Here is a 20,870-nt window from a genome sequence, read left to right on the forward strand (position 1 = left end):
AAACACGAACGCATGATGTACATAATTTAGCCAATGTTAACAAATATGGCTAATAACTCTGATGTGATAGTTTTAAAGTAGTGCAACCAGTAAGATATGATTATGTATATGTAGTACTGCATTTTTTTTAAACTGGTAAACTAAACATTCAAAAGAATGAGCATGCATAGTGTTGTCATGCATGTCTTCCTTCCCTGTTTTCTGTCATCCAAGTGAATAGCTATGATTTTATTCCTAGAGAGAAAAACAAAATGTGGCACTTGGGTAAATTCATGCCATGCAAATAGACCACAGAGCAATACTGAATACTCTGATTACCATTAAAGGGGACCACCATGAACTCTATGGTCTTCTGCCTTCTGAAGGTAGGTACATTAATGCTTGATGCCTCTAACCAAGCCCGATACATAAATAATGTGTAGAACTGATTCATACAAAGGTAGCAAGTCTACTATCTGTGGGGACAGCCCATGGGTCTAGCCCACAGGTGTTCTCCATTGAACCTATCAACTTTTTCAATGAGTTCTTGCATTGTATGTGGCATTGTGCTTAGTTCTGAGAATCATTGACTGATATCGGAGAATTCTAAGGCAAACTTGAAATACCCTGCCCGTTAAATTAGAGTATCTAAACATCTGAGTAAAAATTTTCATCTGTTAATCTGTTGCAGCCACATGAGGAAGAGAGAGACAAACAGGTAGACAAGATTACAGTATCTTAAAGACCAACCAACTTTATTTGGCACAAGCCTCCTTAAAAGTGTGCTGCTTATATACCGCCCCATAGCGCTTCAAGCACTCTCTGGGCAGTTTACAAGTTAATTAAGATGGCTACACATTCCTGCCCCCCCCCAAGTGACCTGGGTACTCATTTTACTGACCTCGGAAGGATAGAAGGCTGAGTCAACCTTGAGCTGGCTACCTGGGAATTGAACCACGGGTCATAAGCACAATTTTGGCTGCAGTACAGCAGTTTAACCACTGCGCCATATCTTCCAATGCGTGCATCTGAAAAAAACGGGCTACAGTCCATAAAAGCTTACATGAAGTAAACTTCCCAGTCTTTAAGGTTCCACAAGGCTCTTCATTGCTTTAACTTCTGCACTGGTTAATATGCCTGAAAGCTGTTGTGCAAGAGTTTACTCTTCAACAAACATGCCTAAAACTGAGCTGTGCTTTGCATACCATAAAGTTATACAAAGGCTTACTCCTGAGTAATCATGCATAGATCTGAACGGAGCTCTACATGGCTTAATAATCTATCTTCCATGAATCCATGTGATTTTTTTTTAAAAGCCAAGCTGACTAGTTCTATCCAAGGCTAATCAGAATCTCCATGTCTAAAATCTGTTTACCTCCTGCTATGAGATACCGAAAGAATGGTAGTGAGCTCCATCTCTCATACTCTATTTGTAGACATTCCACAATATCAGGATGAACTCTGCTGAAGGCAGGGTTCTAGTGCGATCCAACCCCTTGTGGATACTTAGCTTGATCCTACAGAACTTTGGGCAAGCACGATATAAAAGCAAGGGAGGGGATAGGGTCTTTCTATTCTGCAGCCCAAATACTGCTTCTAAGTTCAATTGCTGGAAAAATGGAGGAACAAGAAACATACGTCAGAAAGAGGGTCTGTGGCTCTCTCTGGATGAGACAATGACCTCAGGAGTTTTAAAGTACTGAGAGTGGTGTTGGAGAAGGCCCAGAACACTGTTGCACCCATGTCCTGACCCATCACACCATAGGATCCTCTAGTAAGTGGTTAATATAGCTTGGTGATTATAAATAGGTTAACAAGAAGTCAGACTTTTTCAACCTGGTGCCCTCCAGATATCCTGGACTATGACCCCCAAGATCATTATTACTGGCCATATTGGCTAGGGCTAAAAAAAAAGAAGAAGAAGAAGAAGAAGAAGAAGAAGAAGAAGAAGAAGAAGAAGAAGAAGAAGAAGAAGAAGAAGAAGAAGAAGAAGAAGAAGAAGAAGATGTAATCCAACATCTAGATGACACTAAATGGAAGAAGAAATTCAAAAATATCTTTGGTAAAGTTGGTTTTATGTGGCTAGCAAGTTTTCATTCAGGCAAAAGCTGGAATATTATAGACCAGAGGCAAAATTCTGCTTCAAATAACTGCTTTCTAATTCCTTCTATATGGCAGCAAAGCTAATATTAAAACACTGCTATATTGTTTGGCCTTATCCTGACTACTGGATTAATTTGGATACAAATGCTTAACTCACCTCCTGGAAGTTAACATTCAAAAGGATTTGAAACATAGTAAATAATTTATTCTTGTTCACATAGCTTAAAAGATGCTGTCTTGACCTTCTCAGCAGGATTTCTCTCTTTCTCAAGCCTGAAGCCAACATTATATTATCATTTTGGTCTGATAATTCTGATACATTTCATCATTTCTGTTGTTACATTTCCACAGCCAAATAATCTCACAATAAACTGTTTGCTTAGTGTTAATTTTCTGTTTTAGAACTGTAACTTTAGAAGACATATTTTTCAACTGTGTTATTCCACTTCACTTTAAACAGCAGCAAACACATACACACTTTTTCAAAAATACTACTGCCAACAGTGTACTGAAGGATAGCAACTATGTAAGTATTTCACTGGCAGTTAAAATCTGAGATGCAAGGTCACAAAAACAAAATCACAACTAGTTTTCAAGCTTGAGAAACTCGCATGCATTAGATATGGGAAACAATACATTTGAAAGGTCTCACATAGAGGTTCAAATAACTATTTTAATCATGTTTTTACAAACTTGAAACATTGAGCAAAATCAGTTCTGCCAATGGAGCCAGAATCCCTCCTTACAATATTGCAGTAAGTAAAATAAAATTATCCCTCCAATGGAGAAATCCAAGACTATAAAAATGGAACTTTTTCAAAAAGTAAAAGCATGTTTAAATGCAGCGTGTGGACTATGTCAATACTAAATTAATCATTAAATGCAAGAGAGGAACAAGAGCACTCAGTCAAAGGGTTTCATTCGTCTGGGACCGTGTATGTTTCTCCTGTGAACATTTGTTCTTGTAGCAACTGCAGGCATTTGTTTGCAAGCCCTTCCTCATTACGTTTTCGTCGTCTGTGCAGCGCCGAAGAATGCCAACGGCCTATCTGCTCTGCTGCAAATGGGCCGATATGGAGGAAGAGGAGGAGGGAGGGGAGCGGATTTGAAGACCCTGGTCAAGGCAGGAAAGGCCAAGGTTTCAAAAGCCAGCCGCCCGCCCCTCGTCTCCGCCGCCGCCACCACCTCCTTTGCACTGGCATGCCTCTCGCATCCTCTAACGAGAAAAAAAAGGAGATTACAATTGCAGCCGCCGCAGGTACCACCAAACCCCGGCTGACTGCAGGACTGCAGTCAGGAGGTTCTTGGCACGCACCAGTCCCTCCCGTCCGGCCATAGGGTGGGGTCTCTCCACCACCGCTCCCTCTGCGCACATGAGAGACGGGCGGCTGCCCGGCTTTTCGCGCAGGGCGCACACCTCCCTCCCCACCTCCCTCCCCCGGTCTCTCCAGCACAGCGGACTCAACTCGCCAAGGCGCCCGAGCCATACAATAGGACGCTCCTGTGCGCGCCCGGGGGAAAGGCGGCGTGAAGCGGGAACCCTCAGACGGGCGACGCAGGCCGCGCTCCGGAGGGGTCGGAAGGGTGGGCGGGCTCGGAGAAACGCCTCGGCCGCAACAACTCTGCCCTTCGCCTGCGCCAAGGACTTTTTTTTTTTTTATTTTGGAGGGCCGCCCTCCTTGTGACAGAAGACAAAGGGATGAGGGGAGTTTTATTACTGCGGAGGTGCCGGTTGCGCAGTTCTCTCCCTCAGGCGAGCCAAGCCACGGCAAGCGCGCGCCACGCCCCACCCCGCCAAACTTCATCCCGTATCCACCACCACCACCCATCAACACACACACACACACACACACACACATACGCAGGGGTGGGAAACGGGGGGGGGGAAGGTGAGGCAGGTGGACCTCGCGCCCCTGCCGCAGGTGTTTCGGCGCCACCGAAAAGTTTACGCTGATGGAACCGCGAGGCGGAGCGGCCTGAGTCAAACCACCCCTCCCGCCAAAGGTCCAGTCCTCTCCGAGGCACACGGTATGGGACGCGCGGGGGGTCTTACCTTGCCGGGCTCCTCCGGCTCCTCCGGCAGGGCGGCAGTGGGAGCGGCGGCCGCCTCGGTTGGCGTCTGCCCCTCAGGGCTGCCGGGCTGGGACTCTCCCGCGACGGTCGCCCCGTCCTGGGGACTCCGCTGCTCTGCGGAGCTGCCGGCTCCCATGGCTCTTGTCGGCGGCTGTGTGGCGAGAGGCTCCCTCACGGCTCTCCTGCCCAGCGACCCGGCGCTTCCTGCCCAGGAATGATAACGAGATGGTAGCAGTAATAAAGATGTCCAGGCAGCAGCAGCAGCAGCAGCGCCCGCCCTCTCTTCCTCCGCCGCTCAGGAAAGCGCTCAAGCTGCGACTGAGGAAGCCCAGTAGCTTTCTGCAAACTCCTTGGGTGAGCGAGAGAAGGCAACAAAAAACACACCTCCCTCCCTCGTCCCCCCGCCCGCCTCTCACTGCTGCTCCATCACATGAGCAGGGCTCCGGACACGCCTTGCAGCATCAAACCTGGAGCCGAGAAAGAAGGAACGGGAGGGAGAGACAAGCTAGCATCCCGCCACTCTTACCAAGGTAGCTCTGGGCCGGGCCTCCTTTTTTTTTTCCTCACCCCCCCCCACTCCCTCCACCTAGCCCTTTCGAGTTCTTCTAAGTGCCCACGACAGGAAGGAGCAGGGTCACCTTCTTCTCCCCCTCTCGCGTTAGATTAATGGGCCATAATTCGATTACTCAGAGACTAGGAGAGAAAGTGGCTGAGAGGGAGGGAGGGAGGGAAGAATGACCTTCAGCTTTCAGCTAAACATGCTCTCCCTTTCCTCGCATTGAAGACTGAGGAAGGCTCTGATGAGGCGTTTTCAAGTGTTTCCTGGCGCAGCCAGGGCAGCGCGCATACACTTAGCTGCTAAACATAAATCATCAGGGACAAGAATCGCCAGATATCCCTTATTTCATAGCTTCCCGTGCAGGTCAGCACAAAATAAGGGATGTCTAATACTTGAGGTTCTATAGATCTGGGTGGCCACCTTTTAAACTTCAAAATTTAAAGCAAGAATTCCAACCTGTGAGTGGGGGATTTATATGTATATCCTAAATCTATCTGTATTAATGTACACAGATATATGTATATACAGCCAGACCTGGTCTTTAAACTGTCAGGGCTTTTTCATACATGAAACACGTGGTCCCAAAAGAACATTTGTATAGTTCAAAATTTGAAAGCTGAAAAAAAATCCTTTTATGTTAACTGATGTAAAAAAGTGGCTGATAACAAAATGAAAAGTACAAGGGTATCCATTTCTCCCACCCCTCACCTACCACAGGTGCTTCATACAGAACCCCCAATTCTTCTACAAAATATTCAGTGATGGTTCCAGGATGAAGAAATCTTTCCACAACATGGGATCCTGTGATTTCTACATTGATAAATGATACACACCTTCCTGTAATATATATCCAGAGTGTATAAAAGTCAATGATTTTTTTTTAAAAAAATTCAAATTGATTTAAATCTCCATTTAAATTCTAAAAAATGGATTTCTGGCAATTTAAATTAAAAAACTATTAAAAAATTTAGATCATTATTTCAATTGTGATTTAAATTAATTTGATTTTTTAAAAAAAATCATTGATTTTCATCCACTATGGCTATGGCCAAACTGGCATTGGACATAAATCCACTTATAGGTATTTTTATAAGGCTTTACTTTAATGTGTTTCTCCACAAATATGGCGTATCAATGCACAGATGGCACATGATCTCCAGACAGACCCAAGACTGGTTGTTGAATACAGCACTATGTTGATGTTTTTAAGATTTTATCAAAGTAGAGAGGGCAGATCTTAAAAAGAATATCTGCATTCTTTCTGATTCTTGCCCCTCACATTGACATAAGCAGTGCACACATTATCATAGCAGCTTTGCGTGACTATTCTAACAGTCGTACAAGAAGTTAATGACATCCAAGGATGGAGAAGCAGCAGTTGTACATTGATAAAACAGGAAAATACAAAAGTACAAAAAGCATTGATGGCTCCTTATCTCATTGCAAGGTAGTATTAAATTGATAATGACGGAATTGTCTTTCAGTAAAATATAAGCCTGAAACATTTTAAACACTTTGAGTAATATGCAGCACCTAATCCAAGCAGGACACACACTCATTTCACTATTTCTCAGGTTAAATGCTCCCCTTCTCAGGCCCTAAGTTGTCTTTGCTTTGAACTATGTTTCTAAAGCCCTAGCATTTTATAAATTCAATTTCTGGTCACTGCCTCAGTTAAGACATACCATGACCACCACCACTGATTCACATGTTAAATTTACAGTGCAGTTCATTATTTAGAAGAAAAAAATATGTTGTTGATACTAAGAAATAGTTTAATTTCCTCTTATATGAATAATTCTTGCAATTGAGACATATATTCTGAGAAAGCACCTCCATCCAATTTTAGTTGTGCATCGTGAACAGGTCTAGTATCTGAAGACGGTGATGCACAACAGAAGTGATTTAGAAGTATCTAAATCACTGAACATATTAAATGAGTGCAGTGGACGCTGGCTGATCATTCTTTCAACTTGGTATGAGGAAGTTTCCTTTGTTCTCTGTTGCACTGTGGCTGTAGAATTTATTGCAGTGACTTTTATCTGGTAAACAAAGGTAAGGGAGAAGGAGAAGCAGTGATGGCTAATGGGCTGGCACAGAGAAATGTCCCTCTGAAATTTTGGAATGAGGTACTTCTGCCACTGGGGAAAAAGCAACAAGGGACGTTGCCAAGCAAAAGGAATAAGAGTTTGTAGTTCATCACGTACTGCCCTCTTAGGCAGCCTAGAAGAAGCTGCCTATATCCACTGGTGCCAAGAGCCACTGTTCAGTAATAGCATATGAACAGATTAATGTGTAATGCTTTGTTCATTGTATCACTAATTCTTCTCATGATCAGAAGAGTAGAGGGCAGGTCTCTTTGCATCAGTTTGAAATTATAGCATTGGGAGTGCAGCATGGAAAAGCTGTTTTACAATGGTTCAGCCCCTTGCCATAATAAAAAATATAGATAGAATTCCAAAACATCAGCTTATTTTTATTAATAACTTAACTTATTTTAATTATTAATAAGTGTATAAAATAAGTGGTAGGGAAATGGTTAATACATTCCTTATTATATAAAAAAGATTATAGCCTAGAATGTGTTTTAAAGAGAAGGGGCATGTGGAAGGGAGCTGCACAGATACTAAAGGAACTTTTTTTTCTGAATGTATGTGGATGTGTGTTGATATAAGAATAGTAAACAGTTAAAGGCAAGGTTTTCTTATTTGGCACCTTAATCGTTTGTCTAAATTTTTGTATTTTATTCTTCTAAGTTTCAGGAGGCATTTACACATCAATGTATGTTCTAAATCAATGAGGTGCTGTAGAAAGCGAGCAAGAAAAGAAGACAACAAAATAAAGTCCCAGCCTTCAAGCTGCACCAGGGTAAATATACAGATTTGTTTTCATGCAAAACAGGTTATTTATGTAATTTCTGAGATCAGATTACATTACAGTGTTAAACAGAAGAAAACAAGGAACGTGGGATTGCCTGTCCTAGTAGAGAATTAATCTACCTCCCTTTCCCATGGAGTAATGGTTGGTTCAGTCTGTGTAGTCGTAAGAGTTGGCATAAGGTATGAAGAGAGTCTTATCTTAAAATATATTTGAAATAATAACAGGCAGTTTACATATATGTACAGGTTTTCCAAATTTAATTACATTTTTAATGAAAGGGACCTAATTCTTCAGCATTTTAAAAGTCAAGATCCATTTTGGGCCACACTCTGTAAGGCCGCGCAGGAAGCAATGTGTCACTTCAGTGCGAAGGGTTGGTTCAGTTGCACTGCCAGAGGGGCCCTGTACACTAGTGGAACCATGTACCCCGTATGTCTTTCTGTTATATTAACATTTCATTTTAGTATTTATTTCTACAGAATTTTAGGAGCTGAAGTCAGTTATTTCTAAAAAAAAAATCATGCCCGCCAATCTATTAGCATTGTTGTTGATGCAGGGTGTGAACCAAAGGGTCAAGCCTGAAAATTGGGAATTAAATCCTAAGAATTTGCAGGTGGGATGACGTGTTTGCAAAAATCACTGATTTTTTAATTTTAAGGAGGGATTGGAATGATTCTTGTTGAGGAAATTAATATGGGGAGGAGGATGACCTGAACTTGTTGTTGTTACTTAGCACATACTTTGCAGCCTTGCTGGTGCATGGGGAGGACCAAAGGATCATGCTTAAAAATTAGAAGTCAAATCCTAAACATTTGTGGGTGAGCTGACATTTTTGCAAAATTACCAAGTTCTGAAATTCAGGAAATAAATTAGCATCTTTTGTGATTGTTTTAAATTTTGGAAGAACTCCAGTTGCTGAAATTAGTATAAGGATTACTACTACTACTACTACTACTACTACTACTACTACTACTACTGCTGCTGCTGCTGCTGCTGCTGCTACTACTACTACTACTACTACTAGTAGTAGTAGTAGTAGTAATAATAATAATAATAATAATAATAATAATAATAATAATAATAATAATAATAATAATAATAATAATAATAATAATAATAATAATAATAATAATAATAATAATAGAGACTCATGGTGTAGTCAAGAATCTGCTCATAACCTGGGTTAGATCCTGACGGGCTCAGGTAGCTAGCTCAAACGTCCATCTTTCCAAGATTGGTAAATTGTCTGCACAGCTCATTGAGTGGGGGGGCAATGGGTAGGCTGTAAACTGCCTAGAGAGAGCTCTAAGCAGTATGGGGTGGTATGTAAGCAGCACACTTTTTTATTTAACAACAACAACAATGAGAATTTTTCTTTGTGGAAGCTAATATTGATCATAGGAATCTTACTGTGATAGGAATGTTAGGATTTTACCTTGCAAGGTGGGATTGCAGAATGCAAAGCCATCATATAAATCATTGGTAAAACAGTTGTGGTTCTGAAAACCATGAAGAGGTAATTGGATCACTGATATGCAGCCTTAATCCTATCTACAAACAGATGCCACCAGAATAAATGAGATTGCCTTCCAAGTAAAGTGTGTAGAATCAGGAGGAGAATAACATTGCTATTTTTTTCAATGTGGTATGTTTAAAACTACATGTTGGATCAAAAAGAGAGGTACGTTTCTTTTAAAATCTTTATGCATTCCTCCAGATCCTTTATTACATCCAATCCTTCACACTAATTTATAGTTCTATTTTCTCCAGTCGTTTAGTGATGCAGTTCTCTTTTCATGGGTTGTCTGTCTACATTGCAAGTTACACTGTTTTAGCAGTATTTTATTCTAAGGTTAAATATGACTTTTCATTTGAACAAATAATTACTTTAAACAAGTGAGAGGATGACAGGCTCTTCTGGATGAAACCAATGCCCTGGATCCATTCAGGCTGCGCCATGGCATGGAAACTGCATTGGTCCCCCTGTTTGATTACCTATTGAGGGAGGCTGACAGGGGCAAAATGTCTCTGCTGGTCCTTCTCAGCCGCCTTTGATACTGTCAACCACGGTATTCTACTGGGGCTGCTCTCCGAGTTGGGAATCGGTGGCCTTGCTCTTGCCTGGCTCCGTTCCTTTGGCAGATTGCCCAGCTGTGTCCCTATCTTGATGTGGGGGGCACTCACTACGTTGGTCCATGCGCTCGTAGTCTCAAGATTAGACTACTGTAATGCGCTCTATGTGGGGCTGCTTTTGAGACTGACGCAGAAACTTCAGATGGTACAAAATGCGGCAGCCAGACTTCTGACTGGAGTGAAAAGATACCAACATATCTCCCCCACGCTGGCCGCTTTGCATTGGCTGCCCATCCATTTCCACATTGATTTCAGAGTTCTTACATGTAAAGCCCTAAACAGTTTAGGACCTCAATAACTGGCAGAGCACCTTCTCCCACCCAGTTCTGCCAGAGTCACTCGTTCCAGCCAGGCCGGGTGACTGAGGGGCTTAATGCCGAGGGAGGTCTGGAAGGAAAGAATGAGGAACAGGGCCTTCTTGGCAGTGGCCCCTCGCCTTTGGAACAACTTGACCATGGAGATCCGCCTGGCTCCCTCTCTGGGTGTTTCCAGGAACAAACTTAAAACCTGGCTATTTGGGCAGGCTTTCCCTCTGGCCATATCTTAACTGCCATATCTTGATTATTTATGATTCACCATCTTGGCCTCTTTGGTTTTTGGTTTTATTGTTTTTAAATTTGTAAACCACCCAGAGTAGACCCTTGGTCTAGATGGGCGGGATAGAAATCTGATAAATAAATAAATAAACTTACCATGCCTTGAATAACCATTAAAATACCATGGGGGGGGGGAACACTGCTGCTCACTCTTGGTTTTTTTCCAGTCCTATCGGCTTGCCCGCCAGTGCTTTCTGCTCTGTTCTAAACAGCTGTTTCTCAACTGCCACCATTCAGAACTAGAAAGTTAGCACAGTCCACCTGAGTTTACTGTGGGGGATCTGGGCTTGTCCATAGCAATAAGAGTAGGGTGTGTAAAACCAGTACAGCTGCATGTTCTTAGCAGGAAAGATTAATAAGAATTCCCCAAATATCATTGGCATGGCTCTCACAGCTTTTATGCGTTAGCATTCACAGTCAATACCATGATTTTTTAAATGTACTTGGTTGTCAGACCCTGGGTGAAATCTTGTTGCTTAGTGTTGCAAGGCACACTAGAATAGGCTCACTGAATCAATGAAGATTGGGTGACTCAAATTTTTGATTCAAATGGGACTATATTGCAACTTACTGTTCTTAGGATTTCAGCAACTGTATTGTTCTTTAAAGATGACTGCTATGATTTCTCTGAGTGAGGTTTCTTTTCCATTGAGGCTGATACAATTATTCAACATGGTGGGTTTTTACATAAGAACATAATATAAGAACATAAGAAGAGCCCTGCTGGATCAGGCCAAGGGCCCATCTAGTCCAGCTTCCTGTATCTCACAGTGGCGCCACCAGATGCCTCTGGGAGCACACAAGACAACTAGATACCTGTCTCCTGATACCCCTTCCCCTGCATCTGGCATTTTGAGGTGCCTTCCTTTCAAGCCTAGAGATTATACATCCCCATGCGATGAACCTTTCCTCCAGGAATTTCTCCAGTCCCGTTTTAAAGGCATCTAGGTCAGATGTCATCACCACATCGTGTGGCAAGGAGTTCCACAGACTAACGCTGGGTCAAGAAATACTTTCTTTTGTCTATTCTCATTCTCCCAGCACTCCATTGGAGTGGATGTCTCCTGGTTCTGGTATTGCGTGAAAGGTAAAAGAGCTTCCCTCTAGCCACTTTATCCACCCCCTGCATCATTTTATAAGTCTCAATCATGTCCCCCCTCAGGCGTTTTTTCTCCAGACTAAAGAGCCCCAAATGCTGTATCCTTTCCTCATAAGGGAGGTGCCCCAGCCCAGTCATCATTTTAGTTGCTGTCTTCTCCACCTTTTCCAATTCTACTATGTCATTTTTTTTGTGAGGTGTGGCGACCAGAACTACACAATACACCAGGTGTGGCCTTCCTAGAGTTTTGTGTCATGACATAATGTTGGCTGTTTTATTTTACATCCCCTTTTAAATTATACCTAGCATGGAATTGACCTTCTTCACCACCACCGCAGACTGGGTTGACACTTTCATCAACCTGTTCACAAGCACACCAAGATCTCTTTCCTGATCCGTCATGGACAACTCAGAACTCGTTTTCTTTTTTCTTTGTTTTTCTTTTCTTTCTTTTTAATTTAACATGACAAGATACTAAGTTTTTATACTCCTGGAGGATTCCTGTTTGATACCCTGTCTGCTGGTCTGCAGGGTCCTTTAGGGCACTGGTTCTTAACCTTGGGTTACTCAGGAGTTTTGGACTGCAACTCCCAGAAGCCTTCACCACCAACTGTGCTGGCTGGGGTTTCTGGGTGTTGCAGTTCAAAAACATCCAAGTAACAAAGGTTAAGAACCACTGCTTTAGGGTTATGTTTTATCCCTTGTGCTATTTAACATCTACTGAAACAGCTGAGAGAAATTGAGATGTACCCATTCCTTGAGATCTCTAATTTGACTACAATGACAAAAGCTTTAGTTACATCTCTTTTGAATCATTGTAATGCACTCTATGTGGTCCTGCATTTCGAAGGTTTTCAAAAACTTCGCTGGGTTCAAAACTCTGTGGCCAGATTGCCTACTGGGTCCATTTGCAGGGAACATATAACTTCCCTGTTAAAGCAGCTATGTTTTGAAGTGCTGGTTATTAATCTATAAAGTCCTAAATGACTTGGATGTAAGCTGTCTAAAAGACCATACAGTATCTCCCTTTATGGGGCTACCGGGGTATTAGGATCATCAGGAGCCTTTCTCTCAGTCCCATCACCTTCACAGGTGCATTTGGTAGGGACACAGGAGAGGGCCTTCTCTGTTGCTTCTCCTAGACTTTGGAACTCCCTCCCACAGGAGGCCAGGCTAGCCCATCTTTGCTGTTCTTCCACAAGCAGAGAAAGACCTTTCTATTCAGGCAGGCTTTTCTTTAAATTACTAGTTGACCAATATTGCTCTTATTTATTAATTTTAATATGATATTTGTTTAATTTTTTTAATTATTGGATTTTTGTTATTAGCTAGGGACTTACTCTTACATTCTTATGTGATGAAGTTACATAAACTGATTTGAGGTTGATTTCTGAATGAATGTAAGGCTGCTGGCATTTTTTAAAAAAACTAGAAAAATACTATCTGGTTAAAAGCTTGGTAATGTAATCCTTAACAGACAAGAAGATTCAAGCATGAAAGGAGAATGCAGAAAAAGGCATAATTTGCTCAGGGCAACAACAAAAAATCTTGGGGTGACTCTGTGGCCATTTATATTGTTTGAAGTGAGCAAATAAGTCTCAAAGTTAATTAGAGGTATGCATATTTTGACATTCATTCTCTGTCCCAGTTGTGCATAGAGCAATGAAAAATATAAGGTATACAATGACTTTGTATTCTTTATTTCAGCAGGCATTTTTAAAATTGTGAAATCAAACTTTAATGTTGTTTATTTAATTTTTATTTATTTAATTAAATTTTTATCCTGCCCAACTAGTGGCAAGGCCACTATTCTGGGCAGCAAACAAGTACTGTAGCAAAATATAAAGATACAAAATCCAATAATTCACATAAAATGACATAAAAACATAGTTTCTTTATATATGTTATTTATTATTGATATTTTAGTTCTTGATTATATATTTATTTTATTATTTATTTATTTATATTTGTTTTTAAATATAAAAATTCATTCTTTTTAAAGAAATCTTTAACACATTGTTAACATTATTCTCAATAAGCTTGCACTGACTAGCATGGCTTCTTCATTGAAAACTACTCCTAAATAAATCCACTGATGGAACCTGGATGGACCACTTTGAGAGTGCAGAGTACTGTAGATTGGTGTCAAGACTGGTAGTATCTGAACAGCTCCCTAGTTCAGGAGCATCACATTTTAGTCTATAATGAACTATATTGAACTGTTAAGATGGACATGCATTAGAACAGCAGTTCTTAACCTTTTCTTTACCGTGGATTCCCTTTAAAGATTTTTTTGTTGCTGCGGACCGCCAAGACTTAACTTAAGTTTTAAAACCCCAAAATGCATCAAATATTTATTCGAAGTTTCTCATGAAGGGTTTCATCAACATATAGTTCTTGCTATAATGGCGACATTTTTTAAAATGACTGGACAAAGCTTCATTTTGCTTTAAACAGGATGTGCCCTCATCAACAGCATCAGTTCTTTTACATTTCAAATTCAGCCAGTGAACCATTCTGAGGCTCACCCAAAATGTATTGTGATAATATTAAAAATCATTCTACCCAACAATAAACAAATGCTTTTATTATTTTATTGACACCACATTTCAAGAAGGATGCTAACAAATTGGAACAAATTCAGATGAGGGCAACAAGGGTGATCAGGGGGCTGGAAACCAAGCCTTATGAGGAAAGGCTGAAAGAACTGGGCATGTTTAGCCTTGGGAAAAGAATACTGAGGAAATATACGATAGCACTTTTCAAATATTTGAAAGGCTGTCATACAGAGGAGGTTCTTGATCATCCCAGAGTACAGGACATGCAACAATGGGCTCAAACTAAAGAAAGCCAGATGTCAGTTGAATATCAGGAAAAATTCCTAACTGTTAGAGCAGTACAGCAGTGGAACCAGTTACCTCAAGAGTTGGTGAGTGCTCCAACACTGGAGACATGCAAGAAAAACTTAGATAATCACCTGGCAGATATGCTTTGATTGTATTCCTGCATTGAGCAGGGGGTTGGACTTGATGGCCCTTCCAACTTCACTTTTCTATGATTCTATGATTAGCAGAAATCAAAGAAGTCCAGACACTCACACTGAAACTGACTCACTCTGACTCTCTCTCTTCTCATGACTTCTGACTGCGCAGTAGCAAGAAATGTCACATGTTGTCTCTCAGCCACTCAGCATCATTTACCATGTGCAGAAATATCAAACTGTTAGTTTCGTAATGAAATTTTTTATTTTGTTTGTTTTTAATGGAGCTGGTAGGTTAGAAAAGCCAAGTTTTACACAAATAACCAAGGAAAATTAAGATTTTGTTCTACATTTCCTTTTCATTCATTCATTCATTCATTCATTCATTCATTCATTCATTCATTCATTCATTCATTCATTCATTCATTCATTCATTCATTCATTCATTCATTCTGTTTTAACTGCAAAAGATCATAACATTTCTTCAAGCCTTCGCAGACCCCCCTGTGAAGACATTGTGGCCCCCTCAGAGGTCTGAGGACCACGAGTTAGTAACCTATATATTAGAATAACAAGTGGAACTATCATCTGACTTGATCAGTACCAAGGATATTAAACTGGGTAATTGGATTAAGATTTTTCTCATCTCTGCAGAATTAAATGGGTGATTCTGAGGCCTCTGTATATTTACAATGAGCTGCACAATCAAGTCATTTTCTTTTTATAGCCCAACTTTTGTTTTCCTGTTTTGATGTACACTACAGATTCAAAAACCTTGACCAAACCATTCTTAATTACACAGAACGAAAGCTCATATGATCTTCTCGTGATCTCTGTAATTCTTCTGTGGTCTCCTCTTATAATTGTTCCCATCCTAAAAAAACAGGCAACAGGCTTGTTTGGAATCAGACAGGTACTTCGAGGTTCACATTCCCTTCTGCTCTGAGCTACATTAATATTTGTAGAGAACTGCTCAGTGGGAAGCATGTTTTCTTTACAAAGAAGCAGCAAAGGAGCTGATTGAACAAGCAATGAGGGGCGGGGTAGGAAAACAATGTTTTGCTTTCGAAAAGTAGCTTTAATCAAGATATCCTAGTTACTTTAGAAAACAACATCTTTAATGCAACTCAGTTAGGGAGAAATTGAAGAAGCAAAGTAGGATTGCTTCTTCTCCTGCTTCTATTAATTGTACCCATCCTATTATACCCTCCTGAAGAAGCAAGACTTTCTTGTTGGCTCCAAGGTTTGTGGAGCAGAAACCACAGAGAAAGTGAATCAGGCTATCAAAAGAGACCAAAAGGCAAAATAAAATTAATTATTGTAAGCCGCCCAGAGACCTCTGGGTAGTTTGGGCGGCATATAAATTGAATTTAAAAAAAAAATAATGAAATAAAATAATGAAATAAAACAAAAACAAACACATGGTGGCACCTTGTTATATTTTAGAGTAAGCTTTCTTAAATACAGCTAAATCTTCAGAAATGAAGTCACATTCTTGAAAATGAGAATGTATGCATGAAGCATCTTCAGTTATTTCTGAAAAAGCAAATGTATCCATAAAAGCTCACTGAAATATAATGGGGGTTTCCAGATAGAGAATACTCAGAAGTGATTTACCCTTACCAACTTCTGGGGGCATCCTGGGACTGTACAGCTTGCCCAAGGCCGTACAGGCTGGCTCTACTTACAGGAGGTTCAGTGGGGAATTGAACTGTCAGGCTCTGACTCTGTAGCCAGATACCTGTAGCCAGATTACTGAACTATCCAGCCAGCTTCTCCTTCATTGCCTGTTTATAAATGGTAAACAAAAGTTAGAATTGGTTCTATAACTTTTGTGCAGGAATTGATTCTGAAGGAACTAAGAGATTTCATCCAGGATTTATCTCTGGATATGAATGTTTTAGAGGGAAAGCTTTCTGATACTGCCCAATTGACTTCTCATAGTTGTGAAAAAAATAGATTTTCAAGAGCAATAAAGACCTGAAGGATAAAAAACAGAAACTGAGCAAGGAAGGAAGAGTCCAGAGGAGATGAAAAGCAAGGCACAGGAGTGTGATAAGGGAGGGGAAAGTAGCAACAGAGAATTTTGTGAGGAGGCAAAGCTGCTGTAGAGGAAAGTGAGAAAGGGGACGTCTAAGTCATTTTTCCATCTACTGCAATTAGTTTTGCAAAATGAAGCTGTAAGCGATCTCAAGACACTAGATTCTATCTATCATGGGATTTATTTCCTATCTATGGTATATTTGTGCCAGTTTGGCTTGTATGCCAAAGCTGAGAACCAGTCCTCTGAATGTCATATATCAGTGGCTTGAATCACAACTTACTTCACCACTGTCAGTGCAATTTTTGTGCTGTATGCAAAATTGATGGGACTTACAGGCACCTAAGCCCAGGAAGAATCTGGCTTTGAGATTTAAAATGTTACCTGCATATATGTACACACCAGAACAACTAGTCTGCCCTCCATATTGGTTACTTACTACCTATATTAGAATAGTTGTGTGCCCATTTCTGACAGAAATATAGTCAATAATTATAGCCATACATTCAGTCCAAGAAATATCCCAATTATAGTCCATGCAACTTAAATTAAGTAGGTATAATTGTATGTGTTTTTTCATCCATGGCATCTGATTATCACATAGTTGATACATAGTTAGATCATATTGTTATTCAGCTGCCTCATACACTGGCAGAAACCCTGTTATGTGATTTTGCCTGTGCAATGAGAATGACATCATTGGCAGTGACACAGACTAGCACAGTTATCTTTCACAGCTACATGGGACACACACTCTGCACTCCTGCCATGACAGCAATCGTAGTTGGGATGGGACAACATCTTCCGTATCAGATATATAAAGCAATTAATTACTAGAAAAGCCACCAGGAGTCACCTCCTTCTACATCAGGATGAGCAACCTTTAGAGGTCCCAGAATCAAACCACTGGCCTTTGGAGGCCGCGTCTGTTTCAAAATCCTATCCTCAACAAAAATATTGTATAAATATTATAGAAGGGTGCAAATTTTTTAAAAAATGAATGACCACATTTGTTTTAAAAATCGCTAATTTGTTGAATCATATTCATATGACTCAATGCCCTGACAAATCAGTAATCAATGAATTTTTAGCGATTTTTGATTCATCAATTCGTTTGGCTATGAAACAGCCCCCAAGGCACCTAGAGACACCAAAATGCAGGGAAACTTCCTCTGACTCTCCTCTACCATCCTTTCAGGTTTGGTGAAGATTGGGTTCTGACCTTACAGCACAGAGGCTTCTGCAGTTTAACCTGCAGTGCCACCACATTCCTTTTAATTTATCACATAGTGCATTTAAAATAATTATAGAAAAACTGTGCAGTTCAGACTTGATGGGATTTAAGAAATTGTTTACTAATTTGTTTACTAATTTGTATTACATGTTCCTTTGTGTGGATTTTTCACTGTTTTTTTAAAATTTTGCTTATGCCATATGTTACATGTTATGTGATGGTGCTCATCATGACTACAAAATATACATTTCCATTTGCCATAGCCAGCAGAAGCCAAAGCTGTTTGTGAAAACCTTTGTACAAACTGGCTCAAATTGATTTATACACTAACAAAAAACAAAAAAATATATATATGATGATAATGATGATGGTGGTGGTGGTGTTTAATAATGTCAGTTCTATGCCATCTTTGTTCCAGGCAATTTACAAATGAGTATAAAAAATAGATCCACTAAAAACTGATGTTGCAAGATTAAACAATAATGATAGTAAAAATTTTAAAGCATTTAAAATAAACATTAAAAAGCCGTAAACATATTGTGTGCTGCAAAAAAAAAAACATTGTAGGCTGCCAGATTCAGTTTTAAAAGCCATTACTGACAGCACACTGACATAGGACCAGCTTCTTTGGAGTTAGATGGAAAGGAGAAAGAACAGAATCCTATTCATGTTTACATAAGATTTGCTGGTTGTGGCTAATGGTTGTGGCTAACGGACATAGGGCATGTGTCCTGGGGCATATCTCAGTCTACTGGATAATTTTTTAGTTAATTCCTTTTTAGTTAGCAGAAAAAAAGTACAACAAAAATCAGCTGTGACACAGGGGAAATGTGAAGGAGAATAGCTAAAAGGCCGAGTTTCCATTTAACCCTTTTGTTATCACAATGACTAGCCCTTTGTATGTAAACATCACTCTACAAGTAGCTTCAGTAGAAAATAAAAGCATCTTAGCTTACAGATGTGTAACTTCAGTTACAATCAAAAGAATAAAAAGGGTAGAAAAGAAAGGATGGATTCTCTTCCAGGTGGAATAAATGTTCTCCATAGCAACCACATGGTCTGGATGTCAAGAAGGGAGAGAGAACAACAAGCAATGGAAGCAAAATAACAGGAAGAGTAGGGTAGGGCTTGCCTCAAGCCTAGGAAAAAGAATTTTCCTAATTGGTTGGTGTTAAGGTATAATGTTAGACTGTGATGTCCCATTCCCACTGAAACGCATAGTTAGGTTGCATGCAACAGTGCGTCTGATCACATTGCCTGATCGTACAACTAAGGTATGCCTCAGCACCTCATTGATTCACCATAGCAAGTTACAGAAACCTTGCACAAACACAGATACAGTTGTAACCATAGAGGTAGGTTTCATCAACATACTAGTGGCACAAACCCTTAACATTCTGCACAAATCCTCCCAGTGATTTCATATATATGTTAAATAGCACGAGGGACAAAACAGAACCCTGAGGGAACCCACAAACCAAAAGCCAAGGTGTCAAATGGTAGTCCCCCATCACTACCATCTTGAGCTTATCCATGGGGAAGGGCTGGAGCTAAGACAGTGGTGCAAAGTCCCATCCCAGAGAGGCAACTGAAAAGGTTATCATGACTGATGATATTGAAAGCCACCATGAGATCATTTCATCCAAGAACATCTGAAGCTGAGAAATAATTGCTTAAACTACCACATTCCCAAGATGGTTTCTTTAACACATGTTTTTGTGGTGGTTTTTTTAATGTTCTTAAGAATGACAAGAATTATCCCCCCCCCATGTCAGTCTTTGGTGCAGTATTCTAATCTGTTTGATACAGGTTACAGTGGTGTTAAGGTACTATATGTGTAGCCTGCATAATTAAATTGTAAACCGCCCAGAGGGTGCTTGAAGCGCTATGGGGCGGTATATAAGCAGCATGCTTTGCTTTTTTTTTTAAAATATCAGATTATACATTTCTAGTGAAAGACCTATACTGTTATTATTTTGTTGTTGTTATTTCCATGTTCTTTCGATAAAGATTTTAAAAACATATCATTCAAATATAGGTATGAGTGTGTCATCTAAACCTAAAACTAAGCTCAAAAGTGATGAGTGCTGGAGTCTGGAAAGACCTGGAGGGCCACGGGTTTCCCAATGTTGTATATGGACAATGCTGACCATGAAATACTATGGCCATCAAAAAATGGATCAGAGCAAACTTTTTAAATTTACTAATCAGCATTTCCGTGTCTCTTGAAGGAGAATCCCTAGAATAAATTGTAGTAAGTTGACCCTTGCAGTTCTGCCTCCCTCTGCTACTCTGTGGAAGTTGAGTGTCTTGGACTCATTTTGTACTGCAGAAAAGGTTTTGCAAGGGAGCCAAGCTGATACTGGTTAACAGGATTTTATTGCTGGAGGCGAAAATGTAGTCATTGTGCAGACAGCAGAAGAGCAAATTTGCAGTGGACTTATCATTCCATAGCTGGCCAGTACTGAAAGTTTATTCAAACATATTTCACAGATAAGAGATAACTAGCATTTGGGAGATTGCAGCATGGCAGTTTCTTCAAAAGTTGAGTAGAGTTAATATAGGCTGCAGGGAATTTTTCCAAATGAATTATATTTTCAAGTGTAATCACTAGAAATTAAATAAATGGTTCAAACTGTTCTTCCTGTCCCATCTTTCATTTTACTACAGAGATTTTTCAAGATAATGTGGTAGGATGAGGAGAACAATTTTTTAAAAAAAATCTTATTTTAGTTCTAAGCTCTAACATCTAATTACAGGAAACTAATGTGGACTAAATATTAGGAAGAACCTGATACTTGTGGTTGATCAATAGTGAAATGGACTTCCTCAGATGGCATTGGACTCTTTGCAGTCAGAGGTTTTTAAACAGATGTTGGATGGCCATCTGTCAGGAATGCTTTAGTTTTCAGGAGTGTTTTAGATGACCTCTGGGTCTCTTCCAGCTCTGCAGTGTTATCGTTCAGTGCTCTAGGGCAGTGTTCTTAACCTTTGTTACTCAGATGCTTTTGAACTGCAACTCCCAGAAACCCCAGTCAGGACAGCTGGTGGCGAAGGCTTCTGGGAGTTGCAGTCCAAAACTCCTGAGTAACCCAAGGTTAAGAACCAGTGCTCTAGGGGAATAGCCATGATGACTGTAAAGTCCTAGGAGCTATAGTTAAAAAAAGAAAGGAAAAAAAGTTTTCCAGTTTCT

General features: G+C 40.3%; 1 protein-coding gene and 1 long non-coding RNA gene across 6 annotated transcripts in view; one reads left to right on the forward strand and one right to left on the reverse strand.

The window, feature by feature from the left end:
- Positions 1-4,471, reverse strand: part of AKAP12 (A-kinase anchoring protein 12) — a 78,515-nt gene extending 74,044 nt beyond the window's left edge. Inside the window, exon 1 of one of the 3 annotated variants that reach the window (XM_072995258.2) lies at positions 4,136-4,471. Coding sequence is in view for 2 of the 3 variants with exons in the window: in XM_020806441.3 (XP_020662100.3) it covers positions 4,136-4,291 (156 nt within the window). In the remaining variant the exon portion in view is untranslated. Of the gene's footprint in view, positions 1-3,014; positions 3,054-4,135 lie in introns of those variants that run through there. The other 2 variants (XM_020806441.3, XM_078383259.1) reach the window with 2 other exon arrangements.
- Positions 4,472-4,548: 77 nt separating this feature from the next.
- Positions 4,549-20,870, forward strand: part of LOC140705935 (uncharacterized) — an 84,984-nt gene continuing 68,662 nt past the window's right edge. For 2 of the 3 annotated variants that reach the window (XR_012085567.2, XR_012085568.2), the window contains exons 1-2: positions 4,549-4,685; positions 7,471-7,582. This is a non-coding gene — a long non-coding RNA (uncharacterized LOC140705935). Of the gene's footprint in view, positions 4,686-7,470; positions 7,583-9,155; positions 9,272-20,870 lie in introns of those variants that run through there. The other variant, XR_012085569.2, reaches the window with a different exon arrangement.

This window comes from Pogona vitticeps, chromosome 1 (assembly GCF_051106095.1).
Source record: "Pogona vitticeps strain Pit_001003342236 chromosome 1, PviZW2.1, whole genome shotgun sequence".
NCBI lineage: Eukaryota > Metazoa > Chordata > Lepidosauria > Squamata > Agamidae > Pogona > Pogona vitticeps.